The sequence below is a fragment of the Sitodiplosis mosellana genome, unplaced genomic scaffold (assembly GCF_009176505.1).
Source record: "Sitodiplosis mosellana isolate CC-2019 unplaced genomic scaffold, AAFC_SMos_1.0 Smas_scaffold_6226, whole genome shotgun sequence".
NCBI classification, from domain to species: Eukaryota; Metazoa; Arthropoda; class Insecta; order Diptera; family Cecidomyiidae; genus Sitodiplosis; species Sitodiplosis mosellana.
The window spans coordinates 19180410-19195048 of record NW_022601467.1 but is presented as its reverse complement, the minus strand read 5'-3'; the positions used below and the strand labels follow the sequence as shown (position 1 = coordinate 19195048).

The window sequence follows — 14639 nt, the reverse complement described above, 5'->3', positions numbered from 1 at the left end:
CACACACACACACACACACACACACACACACACACACACACACACACCACGTATTCGGTACCGTTCGGCCGCCCAAACAATCCAACAAACAACAAATCTCGTAGACATTTACAAAACTTTGATTACATTTTACTAATGACATCGTCGTCACACATGATTTCTCTTAAAAAGACGTTCATATTCGCGCGCACAGTTCAATCGTCTTTATTTTTCTTCTTCTTTTCTTCAATTTCTGTGTTATTTTATTCTTCTCATAGACATTTTTTTTCGCTTGTTAATTTCTGTTGTATGCAAAATGTCAGCGCAAACAACACGGTTCTTCACTGCCTTTTTTTTGTCTCTACGCTTATAGGCAGGCATCGAATATGGATGCACCGCACCGTATTTGCTTGTTTAGACATTTTCACGATAAATTGACTCTCTCATATTTAATTTCATAACAATCGGAGTAGACATTTGACTTTTACATTTTGTTGGTTTACTGTGTATGTTCGGACGGTGCTCTGTTGCTGCTTCTGCCATTGACCACCGTCGACCGTTGGCGTTGACACAGACAAACAACACATTTATGCATTGGCTCGGAATCGATACGCTTACGAAAATCGTTATTAAATGGATAATTCATTTGAATTTAATTTTAATTTTCACTTTGTCAACTGTGCGGCCTACTCAATCATTCGCGTTGCGAACTGTGTTTGAGACGGCAACAAATCGCAGCAAATAAAAGAACAATTTCGAATGAAAAATGTACCATAAACACACAACGGGAACGTGTCGCGATAAAAACAATCGACAAATAAAACCAACAATTCGATCGTTGAACAGAAAAAAGTTGGAATCGCAACATCAGAAAAGCCTCATAAAAAGTTTCAAATTCTGTTGCAAAACCAAATTTCATTCGCAGTATCATTTGCTGGTAGCGTTCTCGCCACATGAACAAGTGCTCTGTGTTGCGATTGGGCTGCATGTTTTTGGCGATTCGCGTGTTTCGCAAAAGTGCATTCGCACAATACGTTAATGGCGATAAAACGTGAAATAAAATTGCTTTTATGCGGCGATCGAGATACCATGGTATTTTCTGGGCGCATATTATAACCCACATGAAGAGGATCGTGCGCGTGCGCGCGTAAACGCGCGCGACTTCATTCAATATGAAAGATCATAATTGCTATTTATTTATAGTGTTTACTACTTTATTAAGTGTTTTGCAAGAGAAAACTTGGCAGCGATTGTGAGTATCGGAGTGTGTGTGTGTGTGTGTGTGCCTGTGTGCATTTGATTTTATTTTCTCTCATTCTCGATTTCACTATTATTTGGAAAATGCCTTTTGATCGTAGCAGACGAATGATGCATGCATGCATTATGGATTGTCAACTGAAATTATGTATGCAAAGTGGTTTTGAATTGTGGTGTTGGCACACGATAGACTTGACGCGCGCTCACGCGCAATCACATACTCAAAGTGAGCGAGAGATGAAAAAAAACTCAAACACACAAGCACCGATAGATTCAAACAGACCACCAAACAGCAGAATTTCATTCAATGCTTTATTTGCATGAAAAAAAAGCTATTATTTGCGAATGGCATGCATCGAAGCCATTTATGTGTCGTTGTTCTTAGGCATGAGGGTTCTGTTTGGCTAAAGACTGCTTATGAATATTGGCTATTGTTATTTTGTTTTTGCTGCTGCTTTTTTTCGGTACCTGAAATCAAGCCTCCGGTTTCTCACTCCATTACTATAACAATGTATTGTTGCGAAAAGAAGGGAACAAATCCGTCGGTTTTTAACGCACGCAGTAAATAAATAAATGACAATGAAAAGGCATGCAATTAAGTTGACTTTTAGTTGTTTATGTTATTATTCTATTTTAGTGCGTTGCTGTTGTTGTCGTTTCTTCCTTGGAGATATCCGAATCATTCCAATTCCCCATCGTTCTTCATTTCCACGAGAAATTGGTCGGTATCTATTGAAAAGTAATGCAATGCATATTTGAATATTCGTCACCATTTATGGGGAAAAATGTGTGGAAAGCAATAAAACTAAAAAAAGGTAATTTTATTGCTGCTAACAACTAGCCGAATATTTGTTGCTTCGGATCAGCAGGACCAATGAATTATTACCATTGAATTGTACCTTGTCTCCTTCTTTTCGTATTTATCTTCTAATATATCAGGAGAGACACTCTCAAACAGAGTCAAAAGAGAGAAATTTGCTGTACAACAAATTCCCGTACCGAAATTTAGAGCCATAGAAACAATTGTTTCATACATTGATTACGGTTCCTTCAATGTGACGGTGCATTCTGTGCTGTCGTTTCTCAGCGCCCAGTTTGCATTGTAAACTTTACAATTCGGGGAAAAACGAGTGTAAAATGCGAAAATCGAAGCGAAAGAAAGCAACAACGAAAATAATATTGAATATATGACGTTCATGGTAATTGCTAGAATTGATAAGAGGCCAGGTACGGTCACCGGTTTCAGAATAAATAAATGGAAATATTCCGTCCAATAAAATGTACTTTTGCTTTATGGACTTTTACCGAATACATTTTCGAGCTCCTCAATTTTCGGCGGGATTTTTTTTCGAACGAAAGTCAATGACAGCATTACGTTGAAATCGACAAAACGTTCCAGAGCACAGAGACTTCGAAGTATGCTTCCACAGAAAGAATAAATCTGATTTCATTTCGAATTAGATGTGATATTTAGTACTTGACTCTGCACTGATTCCTTCAGTCTTTCAGTGCCATCGTACATTCCATTAGTTGTATGACCTTTTCTAAACGTTTTCAACACCGAGAAAGCAAGACCAAACGGAATGGCGCAAATTTATCGTCTCCGAATGTTTTTTTTTTCTCGTGCGATATCTCAAGCACCAGATCAAAATACCGACCAACGTATGTGTATGTGAAAAAAAAAAATTGACTGCGATAGAAGCTATTTGCTACTTTCAACCAAACGAACTACTGCAATTTGTTTTCGCAAACAAGAAAAGAAAGAAGGGTCAGAAATTGCCAAACAAAAGAACAAAGCGAATGTTCGAATGAGGACAGAAGAGACGGGAGAACAAAAAAGGTAGACGAAGAAAGACACAAAGATTATATTTTGACAGTAAGCACGTGTTAAAAGTCATAGTGATGGAAATTTATAGGTTTGTTCCTGCGGTGGTGATTTTTGAAATTCTTCAACTTACATCTTGTCGAATGTGTGTTTCATTCATGGAGTACGTGCACTTCCATTCCATTTACTTGAACAACAATCGTCATGACAACGACGACCACCACCGTGTCACAATGCGGAAAAAAAACCGAGGAGGCAGAACATTTTATACATATACTTGATGTTCCAATCACATGTAGAACCGACGATTTGAATTTGAATGGAATAAAGATCTTAATCAGTCGATGTACGAATGATCAAAGGCAATAAAATTGATATGAGAGTCACAGTATAGTGGTTAAGTGAGCACGCAGCCAATCGTGTGTGTATCCACATTAACACACACACACCAGAGAGAGAAAGACAGAAAAAAACCAGTATCCAGTCTAGCCAATAAGTTGGCTCAAATACGAGGGACGAATGTCATTTAGCTCATTTACTTTTGATGGACAGAAATAGTATTTGTGTGTGCGTGTGCATTAATCGTTGGCATTTAATTATTTATCATTCAGTTTAGTTAAAATCAAATGCATCAATGGATCAATATGACATGATCGCCCTTATTCTATATGATTGGAAAAAAAGAAACTACATTTTAACTGATTATTATTGGTGTAGATTTGCTCGTTTGTTTGTGTCATTTAATGCTTCACGTTCGCCTCGAGATTCAATACGAACAATTGCGCCATATGAAGCAGCGCACAGTAACTAAACTACACCACATCGTATCATATACACGACGACGATTCAATCCAATTCAATTTGCATTGAAACATTCGCCCGGTTTGATGTGGTGTATCGAGTTTGGGCGGAGCATCTCTTTGCCCGTGATTATATCTTTCTTAAAATTATTACTTGCGTTTGTTTTGTTTCAGTCTCTGTGTGTGTTTTTTCCGCTTTGCTTGAGCGCTTAAATGTTGAATTCTCTATTCATTACTGTCAAAAAAATAAAAATAAAAATAGAAAAGAGCTACAGAATGAAGAAGACGCAGAAAAAAAGCACCATCAAGAAATATGATCGTGGGTATAAATCTCAAATAAATTTGGTAAATAGTGAACTCGTTCGCTTTTTTTTTCATTTAATATTTTTCCTTGAACAAAATGAAGACTCTGGTTTTTTTTTGTTTTCGCTCCTCACTTACTCTCTATTGGCTGCTTTGGCCAAAAAGTCTTTATTATTATCTCATTTTTGGACAGAGCACGCGTCCGAATAACAAACGGTTTTTTTGTTCATCAAATGAGCAACGTGTTATATGTTCTGATTGTTTGATTAGTGCTCATCACATTTAGAAAGGTGTATGTTCGCTCGCGCTGCACGAAATATAAAAAACCCAAATTGGAAATACTGGACAAATAAATGTCATGTTGAAATGGCACATCTATGCCTATTCATCCATTTACCTTACAAAGAAAAAAAAAATATTAACAAAAAGAAACGACTTGCGACGTGCTTATCGACCCAACTCATACACTGTACACAGAAAATTCAATTAAACATGGGTCGCAACACTTTAGCATTTTGTGCGCTTACGTCTCACGAGCCACTTTGATTGGAGCCGGTTCGTAAATTGTATGAAATTCAACAACAACATCATCATCATCGTAACAAATTGAATTTAAAAAGAGTAAGCAATCATTATCAATAGCGACTTATGCCGTTTTCCAAGCTCACATCCATCCATCGAGCATTAAAAGGAAATTCATTTTCAATTAGATGCTTATTGGAATCGGGTTTTTTCGACCGTTCGTTCATTTGAAGCCATGATATGAAATAAAATTTATGAGCAAGGGACATAATGTCAATTGGTTGGCAAAAATGAATGCATTCAATTACATTTTGTCGAAGTGATTAACATCCCGCAAAATGTTGCTTCTCTTCTATTTTTTTGGCGTGACGTCTGTTAATTGTCATCGATGCGATGTGATTTAGTTTGCGACTGCACGCGCGCGCGCGTAAGCAATTTGAGCTAAATCTAAAATTCGTCTCAGATTTCGCATAAATATCGATTATTTGCTTTGGCGACTTTGACAGCGTACGATTTAAATATGTTTTATTTTAACGGGGTTTCATCATAAATGAACAGTTTTGTTTCTCTCTTTCACTTTGAAATTCAATGCATGAATCGATTTTTAAATGCTATTATATGCACATGTACAATAGAGTGAATTTATACTTATTGTACTTCGATCTGGCATACACACACACACACTCAAATCCCGGCCATTGCTTTAGATTTATATTTCAACGCAGAAAAAATAAAAAATAAATTACACATTGAATACAAAAGCGTGGCAATGGCTTTTCGAAATGAATTTCCAAATCGAGTACTCGAGTAAAAACTGTGTGTGAGTCATCAAAGGTTTGTTTGCGATCGCATATTGTGGTACTATGCGAACAACAAATCGGTTTTTATTCTGCGCGATTTTTTCTGCATCTAACAAGATAAGTTTGAGCAATTTCAGTTGAATATTATTCCAAGTATTTGCGAAACAATGTATTTAAAATGTAGTTTAAATCAAGCTTAATAGAGAAGGGAAATACCATGAGGCGACCAAAAGGTGTACAACCATTTGGCGATTATTGACGACACGTTTTGTTTTTGTTTGTTTTCCAAAAAGAAAATTCGTAAATAATAAGAAAATGACAAAATTTTGTAGGGAATTCACCAATAGCGATAAACGGAGTAATGTAAGAATAATCTGGCAAAAAGTCAAACGGAAACGCTGTGCTCAATGATGAAATAAACCGTGTTTATGCCATTGATTCCATGAATTTGACAATAAAATAGGAAGTGGAAATGGCACGTCAGAGTAGAGAAAAGAGAACGCGCGTTGTTCATTGATCGTGCGGCGGCGTGTATTTGCGAGAATGAGAGAAAGAGACAGAGGGAAACAGAGATACACATGCTTTTTTTTACGATTGTCACACAATTGGAGGAGAAAGCCATAGCACATAGTTTTATTTTCTCTCTAATTACAATACCTATATCCCATATAGCGAAAGATTAAAATGTGGCAGAAAGTTTTTCTCACGTATCACAAATACACACGCATTTTTCTTAATGTTCATCGTATTCGAGTTGAGCAGAGAATATTGAACCAAAAAAATAAGGTGTTACAATAATAATAATAAGCAAACAAATATTTGTTTGTTTGGTCGTTGTTGCTCGTTCAGTTTTCTTCTTCTTCTTCTTTCGTTTCATTTCTTTTCTTTTCACTTCAGTCTATGCCGCGTCGTCTCTTCTCCTCAAACAAAGAGAAAATGCTCACATAATTTTCTATTCGGTTCCGTTATATTTATCGGGAAGAGAGGCCAATGCTCATTTCAAAAGGAAGCAAACGCATAATGTATCGATTCTTTCTACGATTCATACATTCGCGCATTAGTTTAGTAACTGTTTGTTACAGAGTGTTCTTTTTTTTCTTCTTCGTTCTCTTCCTCCCTCTCTTTCTCTCTGTAAGTGTTTTCGATCCAGAAAATTTCAAGCCACAAAAATGAGAAACATCGCGACAACCTTTTGATATCTTCCATTGTATTCGCTGTATAGTTTGATGTATGTTTGTTATCTTTTGTTCTATCAAATGGAATGAACCTAGTATAATAATAAAAGGAATGCGTATCAATTCAATGGAATATTGTTTTAAAATTAAAATGTCTGCCTTTGAAAATTAGGTTTCGGAATGGAATGAAAAATTAGGCTTGAAATTGGCGAAAATACCGAAAAAAAAACATGTTCTGGTTCAATGTAAATTAGATCAGATGATTAATTAATCATTGACTTCACATAAAATACAGCGTTTTTCGTCGACGTTCACAATTAAGCATGCGTCAGCTGAGAAATTCGAACGAAAGAGGCGTGGCAACAGTGCGATTACTAATATTCAATTTAAACAATGATAACAATAGGAAGAATATTGTTGTACAATTAAAATGAAAACGACGAAAGCAAAATAAAACCGTTTGAGAAAAAAAATTATATATTCTCGGCCTGTCCCAATAAATAAATGGCTAAGCCAAACACTATGTACATCGTTTGATTGTTTTTGAAGTGTAGTATAACAAATGAATACGATATTTGTTCATTTGATGGTGTGGTGTGGTGTTTTTTTTTCTTTCTGTCTTCATTATTTTCGATGCTGATCTGAATTTGAGAAGCATTTCACGTACCAAAGCCATTCGAATAATTGGCCAATGTGTTTTGTGTGGCGCAGAGCAAAAAGAAGAAGGGAAAAACACACGCGCTGTATGCTATATAGTCATGATGCATAATGAAGTAAATGTATGGATCGCGATGGCATCCAATGATGAGGAGCTAATTAATGATCTTTTTCATTGACTTTAATTAAATAAATATGTCAATTCAGTTGTTCATTGAAAGAGGTTTTTTTTCTCTTGTCTTAAACAAAAGCCAACATATGAAGAGAGAACAAAATGTGAGGCGTGTGCGAGTTGAATGAAAAAAATTGTTTGAATTCATTTGGAGAGAAAAGAGACGAAGAAGAAAACAAGTGAATAAGAAGGAAACACATTCGAAATCATTGTTGAAAAGCATTTCAATGAGCCCAAATATCATACGAATTTCATTTGAAGAATTATTTACATAATACAACAGCAAGGTAAACACGATTCGACCGCTTTTTTCTGTTGATTTTTTATGTGATTCCTCAACGTACGATTTCAGATGAACCACTGCATTTGTGCATTGACCAATCGATGCCAGGGCAAATCAACGTTCATTTTCGATGAAAACGCATACAGAATAAAATCGATTGCCTAAACTCAAGTCGATAGCATGAAAAAAATTCATTCATTTAATAACACAATAAAATGAACATGTTCAATTTATTCGACCTCGCAACATATTTCAATTCACTTCAAGTAATTGGGCATCAATGGAATTGGGAAATTACCAAAAATTGTGTTTATTTGTTTTTAATTTACAACAACAAAATAATTCATTTTCGGTTAAGTAACGTATGGCCCGTTGAAAAAGTATGAAACACGAAAAAAATATGAACAAAAACCACTCTATTATCATCATATTCAAAAGAGCGCGGGTGTATTATTCACTGAGTGATACTTGAGTAATACTCACACTTGTTGATTGAAACTGAAATGAAATTTTCCGAAAAAAAATATTCCTATTAACAAAATTTGTGTTTGACTGTAGATGGAAAGAAAAAGTTGCGAGACATTATAACATCTGCGTTCGCAGCATCAACGCGAAATTATTTTGTTCTGATTCTCATACAATCCAAAGAGTGTCATGCAAACAAGATAAACGGTGACTTGAGTCAATATCCGTTATTGATTTCGAGTCGATTCCCTGACTAAACCCAAATGATTTTGAATTCCTGCAAATGAATCGATGCATAACAAATATTGGTGATGGGTTTAAAAATGAATCAATACACAGTAAAAATTGATTTTTTCTCCGTGCACAAATCTATTCGATGGATAAACAATTTACATACACTCGGACAGAAAAAATATCCCCATACGCTTCTAAGACTGAAGAACGAAAAAAACCCAGAAATGTATTCATGATTCACTCACACTCTGTGAAGAATTAAACCGTAACTATTTTATTGCCCTTAAAATGTGATATTTTGCCATTAAATTGATTGCTGTAGTTCTGAACAATTGCGTGCTTCACATATCATGTCCATATAAACAATAAAACAGATAGTAGTTTTAATCAGTAGACTGCATTTTTGTTCGACTCGAATTTCAATTTCATAAAATTGAAAAGTTACATTTTGAGGACTGATAAGACGTTCGAGGCAAGTAGAAAATGCAAGCCAAATTCAAGAACTCATACAAATAAGCGCATTACGGGCTATTCTTCCGCATGAATCCGGTAAATACAAAGGGCCGAAGAAGAAAAGAAACAATAGCGACAAAAACATAAGTCGATAATATCGGATCTGAGACATCAAACAATTGGGACGGTGTTTGGAAGTGTTTGAAGTGATTTTCATTTGTACACATACATCCAAACACACACACACACACACATACACACTGAGTTTATGTTTTTCCAAAAACAGAATCAAAATAATGTAATGCCGATAATCCGAAGTGCACTTTCATGACATTTCTTCGAGCGATAATTCTCATTCTCTCTCTCTCTCTCTCTCTCTCTCTCTCTCTCTCTCTCTCTCTCTCAATTGATTTGAAGACAACACAGAATGTGCTCTTTTTGAAGTGATTCTAATGAAAATCGAAAAGAAAAAAAATACGTAGTTGAAGATAAAGTGATTTACCAACAATAAATAAAATATATATCTGCCATTGGACACATTCGCTTCGGCCAGTATGCATTTAATTGCTTGAAACGATTACTTGCGCGCACACCCGGGAATTTCCAACCGTATGTGTGTATGAGTGTCAATTACTTTCACATTACGAAATCATGATCAATAAGGTTTTGTCCATTGGTCAATTTCCGACAAGTGCCTTTTCCAACGAAATCGAATTAAAATCCATTAAATATTAAACGCATATGACAAAATGTAAAGTTTATCCCTAGTAAACACGAGCAGAAAGGGACGGGCAGAGTAAGAGAGGGAGGGAGAGGGACAGAAAACAACAAAACTACATGTGTTTTAATAAATAAGAAAAGATTAAAACACAAAAATAAGAAAAAGTTGAAAAAATAAATATTGGTAAATTTAAGTAAATACAATCAATTCGAGTTGGAGAAGAGCGAGAGAGAGAGAGAATGAACGGAGGAAAAAAAATCCACAGGCACTAAAAAGACGCTCGCTCGCTCGCTCGCGTGCGCTCACGCACAATGCATACAGAAAGGTTCATCGAGCGCGCCCCAAACACATAATTCAATGATATCTGCCATTTATATATACAATTAAAAAAACATTGAAACCATAACGGATGTGTACTTTATCATTATTATTGTTATTATGATTATGATTTTTTTTTTCTCGTCATTTTTCTGAGCTCATTTATTCATTGTTATTTACTTGTATGTGTCATTTCACAAAAATGAATAAATACGTTAAGAGAGAAACGGCGATTCGAAAAGAATGTGAATAAAAAATGAAATTACCACATAAACTGTACACGTAAGTTGATGAAATTCGGCTTCATTCATGTCCACCAATATTTCAGATATTTACATTTTGGTATCACTTGATGAACGAATGAATTATCGATACTTATTTTGCATGCACTCACATTGCTTGATTTAATCATTCGGTCGTCACTTTGCCCACTCCCCCCAAACAAGAAACTCAGTTATAACCTTCAATTGAATAAAAAAGCATAAAAATGTGATAAAGGACGCAGATTAAATTGATTGCTATTTGCAATTATTCTACCGTACTGTTAATGAAATCTTTACCAATTGTAACTCAAGTAATAAAATTTGCAAGTTTCAATACTAATTATAAAGTTGCTACATGTCAATACATTAAACGATCATCACTTAAGAAATATTTTTGGCATCGGGTCAAGTTGTAAATCATGATTTTATCGATGAAACCACTTTAATTGAATACATTAGCAGTCAAGTGTTTTTCTCTTTCTCTTGTTTTCTTTCTATTTCATTTATGCAAACAAAATCTTCACTAAATAATAGTTCAAACCTCAAAAAGTCTCAAAGTTGATTCAACAAAATCCCAAACGAATCAGGGAAACAGAGAAATTCGGAGAGGTAAATTGATATTAAGGTCCGAGTTCTGGCTAAATGTGTGACTATTTTCATTGTTTGTAAATAGAATTTTTTTCCATATAAATGCATCAATGTTCAGCGGGTATGCATCAATTCCTAAAAACGTATTCTATTTGCTTATTCAATTTTTGACCTATCATTTATTCTCCATTCGATTTCCAAGACCATTTCCATTACGATATAAAAAAAAACACACACACTCAAATATTAATTTTTATTAAATACACACATCTCGTGTGTTTTTTTTTCTCGGTGTCCAATGCGTGTGCTTTTTTTTTAAATGTGTGGAAAGAAAAACAAAACAATAAAAATGATGACGACCACGATGAACCAAAACAAGATGGAAAAAAGCACATACAACAAAGTGCAAAGTAGTAAGCACGGTTGAATCGTTCGTATAAGGACGACGTGCATTATAATGTGATGAATCAATGTGTGAAATAAAATGAATGTGGAGAGAGAGCGAGAGAGGAGAAAAAAAGTGTGTCTGGATTTGTTCAAGACTCGAGACAAAATCCATACGAATCCGAATGTTGTACCAATCGAGCAGAGCAAGACCACCCCACCGAGATAGACATTATTTGTATTTAGACAGATATGCGTATATATTTAATATATACATATGAAGATATGAATATATTTTATTTTATTTTTTTTCATATTTGATTTGGTAGAGAAAATCGCTTTCAGCATATTCACACATCAAATCTACCGGGAACAGTGTATGCACATATATGCATTCAGTATGCACACCAGACGTTCAAATTAAATCATTAAATAAGTGCATCGATGCACGAGGTGCAAAAAATGAGTTATTGGTGAATTTCGATAGAAATGCACATTGTATCCAGAGTGTTGTGTGTTGTGGTGCATATGTCGTTAGCAAATACCACAGCCTACGCCAGTTATGTGCCACTTTGTAAGCGGCAAACGGCACAAACAACAACAATAATAACGAAAACAGCCACAACGACGACGACGATGGTGACGACGAAAAAAAAACATATCGACAATATTAACACATTGACTTGTGTAACGATGCATTTTGTTGTTTTCGTTGAATGCGATCATCTTGTTCGCGCTTACCATGTCTTGTTGTTTTACATGACATACCGCATTCACTGATAATAATCCAACATCGGACGACAACTCACGATATTTGATGAATTTTAAATAAAAAACAGAACGAAACAATCGTATAAAAGATATCCATCGAAAAACCGTTACTCAAAAATCTATTTATGGTGAGGTGTTAATTGAATTAATTTGAGTAGTGTTTTGGTTGATTGCTGCGCACACATCTCTCATCAATGTGCGATTGTTTTCCTACATCTTGTTTCTTGGCCCGTTTTTTTTCATTTTGATTTCTCCATTCAATTTCAGTTTATTTATTTTTTCTGACGAAACATTCGGTGTCGTTTTTTTTCCGGGTCCAAAGTCAATCGAATAAATTCGGCTGCCATTTTTACGCTTAATCAGCACAATCAATTTAATAAAAAATGGAAAAAAACACACATGAGACGCACGCGGCACATCTTATCCATGACAAAGCAAATATGTGAATTGGCTATGAATTGGGTTTGTTTTTGTTGGCCTTTATATTTGTCATGGCAATTCAATTTTCTCACCAACGATTCGTCAATGAAATACGGCGGCTCGAATGGATGAGCTTCGAATCAACCTAATAAATCTATGAATTTTAAATCGGCATGATTGTTCTCTCACCGCAGCAGCCGTTTTTATAATATACACATGTGTATAATATAAACCAGTAGCCGCGCGTCCATTGCGTATGTCAAATAATGCGCTGAAAGCCACTTATTTTCACACTTCATCTCTCTCTCTCTCTCTCTCTCTTTCTCCATCACATTTCATCTTCGATTGCGTTTATTTGTGAATCGGTTATTCGATTGAGCGTCTCAATCTCTCGAACCATTCGATTTCGAATTAAAATGTGTGCGGTTGTCCGCTTGTTCACTTCAACATCGATTGACTCATGAATTTCACGAAAATAATGTACATTTTTTTCACTGAAGAAAAAATTATTTCATCATTATTCAAATAATTCAAAAACGTTTTTGTTTTCCTTTGTTTTTTTTTGGCGTTTTTGATTGCAAACGTGTATATAGTTGAGAAGATCATTTCATTTTAAATGTTTTATTTCAATTCCGTTTAGTTAGTAACTAGCATCGCATTGAACATTTTGACTAAAATTCCTGTTTTTTTTTCTCGTTTTTTTGCAGAGTAATTCACATGCAGATGAGCATTCAGATAGAGAAGAAGACGACATGATGCGCGAAGAATGTGAATCAAGTGACGAAGGTGTTAATTTGAATGCACATACAAATGAAACCGAAACAGCGCTAGACTTTGCTAGCAGCCCAAAACGTTCTCCCTCAAACAATACCAATATTAGGTGAGTCTAGTTTTGTTTTTTTCTCCCAAGTTATTGTTGCTTTCCATTGTAAAGTCCTCGAAATTAATTTAATTCAATGATAATTCAAAAAAAAATAAATAACAAAACTGTTTATATCCAAACCGATCTCCAATACATATTATCGATGTGTGTGTGAGTGTGTGTTTTGCGGTCGGTTCTTCATTTCACATGTTAACCAATGTCGATTTTCTTTTTGCAGCAGTCATCATTCGACATTTGGCCCAAGTCACGCATTAAGTATGCTGAGCAATTTCATGGGCGTACCAAACATACAGAATCTATCAAATTTGCCACACAATGATGTATTGGAAAAATTGAAAATGCAAGTTGGCCTAATGGATCCGGATTTTGCCATTCTGCGTAATTTAAATACACCGCCCAATTCATCATTCAACATGCCTCCCGGCAATGATGCCACATCCACCACATTAGCCAGCCAGCCACACAATTTGTCCACGTTGCAATCATCACAGCAGAAAAATTTCTCATTCACCACACCAAATGCACCAAATACTAAAGATGGTAATTATTGAATGATTTTCGTTCATTTGTTCCAAATTTCATCTTATCTTCTTTCATTTACATCAAAATCTGCGCATGCCATCGATTAAATTGATATGAAAATGTTTGGAAAAAGAAAGTTTTACTCAATGTTCAATGCTTAATTTATTTAAAAAGAAATTTCAGTACACACACAAAATATTGAGTCATCGTGAATATGATTTTAGTGTTGACTTCAATTCAATTAGTTAATAAAGCGTTGGCAATATTTGAATGGTTTCAGAAGCTTAGTGATGAAATCTGATCGATATTAAACTATCTATTTCCGCACATAAAACACAAAACGTGGAACCGAAATCCAAGTATTTTCATATTCAAAATTAGACAGATTCCCATGGTTTGAAATGAATTTGAGTGAAACTTGAACATAAATTGACATGAGTAGATTTGATATCAAACAGCCCAGATTATTTTTATTGTTTTAATTGCTGTTAATTAAAAGCGAAATTTAAAATTTTCCCCCTTCAAAATTGTGTGTCTTTGAATTTGCTGGTGATTTTCCATTAAGGCAATCTAGAATCAAATTCATCCACCTCAAGCGATGCATCGAATTCATCTCAGCAAAATAACGGTTGGAGTTTCGAAGAGCAGTTCAAACAAGTTCGACAGGTTAGTTAGTTGCATTTTTGTCTTTTTTTTTGTATCAATTCATAAAATGTGATTACAAAACTTTCGTTTGGCATTCTCTTCTGGAAGCACGATATGGCGCTTGTAACTAGAAAAAAAAACATATATGTATATTAGGGCGGGTCGATTTGTAGGGAGTGAAAAAAATCGACCAAATACC

General features: G+C 35.0%; 1 protein-coding gene across 25 annotated transcripts in view; it reads left to right on the top strand.

The window, feature by feature from the left end:
- LOC129578685 (protein dead ringer) overlaps nucleotides 1-14639 on the top strand; it is a 53571-nt gene that overhangs the window by 5342 nt on the left and 33590 nt on the right. For 7 of the 25 annotated variants that reach the window (XM_055467597.1, XM_055467599.1, XM_055467603.1 and 4 more), the window contains 3 exons: nucleotides 13098-13270; nucleotides 13491-13813; nucleotides 14361-14461. In XM_055467597.1, the coding sequence (XP_055323572.1) occupies nucleotides 13098-13270; nucleotides 13491-13813; nucleotides 14361-14461 (597 nt within the window). The remainder of the gene's footprint in view (nucleotides 1-13097; nucleotides 13271-13490; nucleotides 13814-14360; nucleotides 14462-14639) is intronic. The other 18 variants (XM_055467621.1, XM_055467620.1, XM_055467619.1 and 15 more) reach the window with 3 other exon arrangements.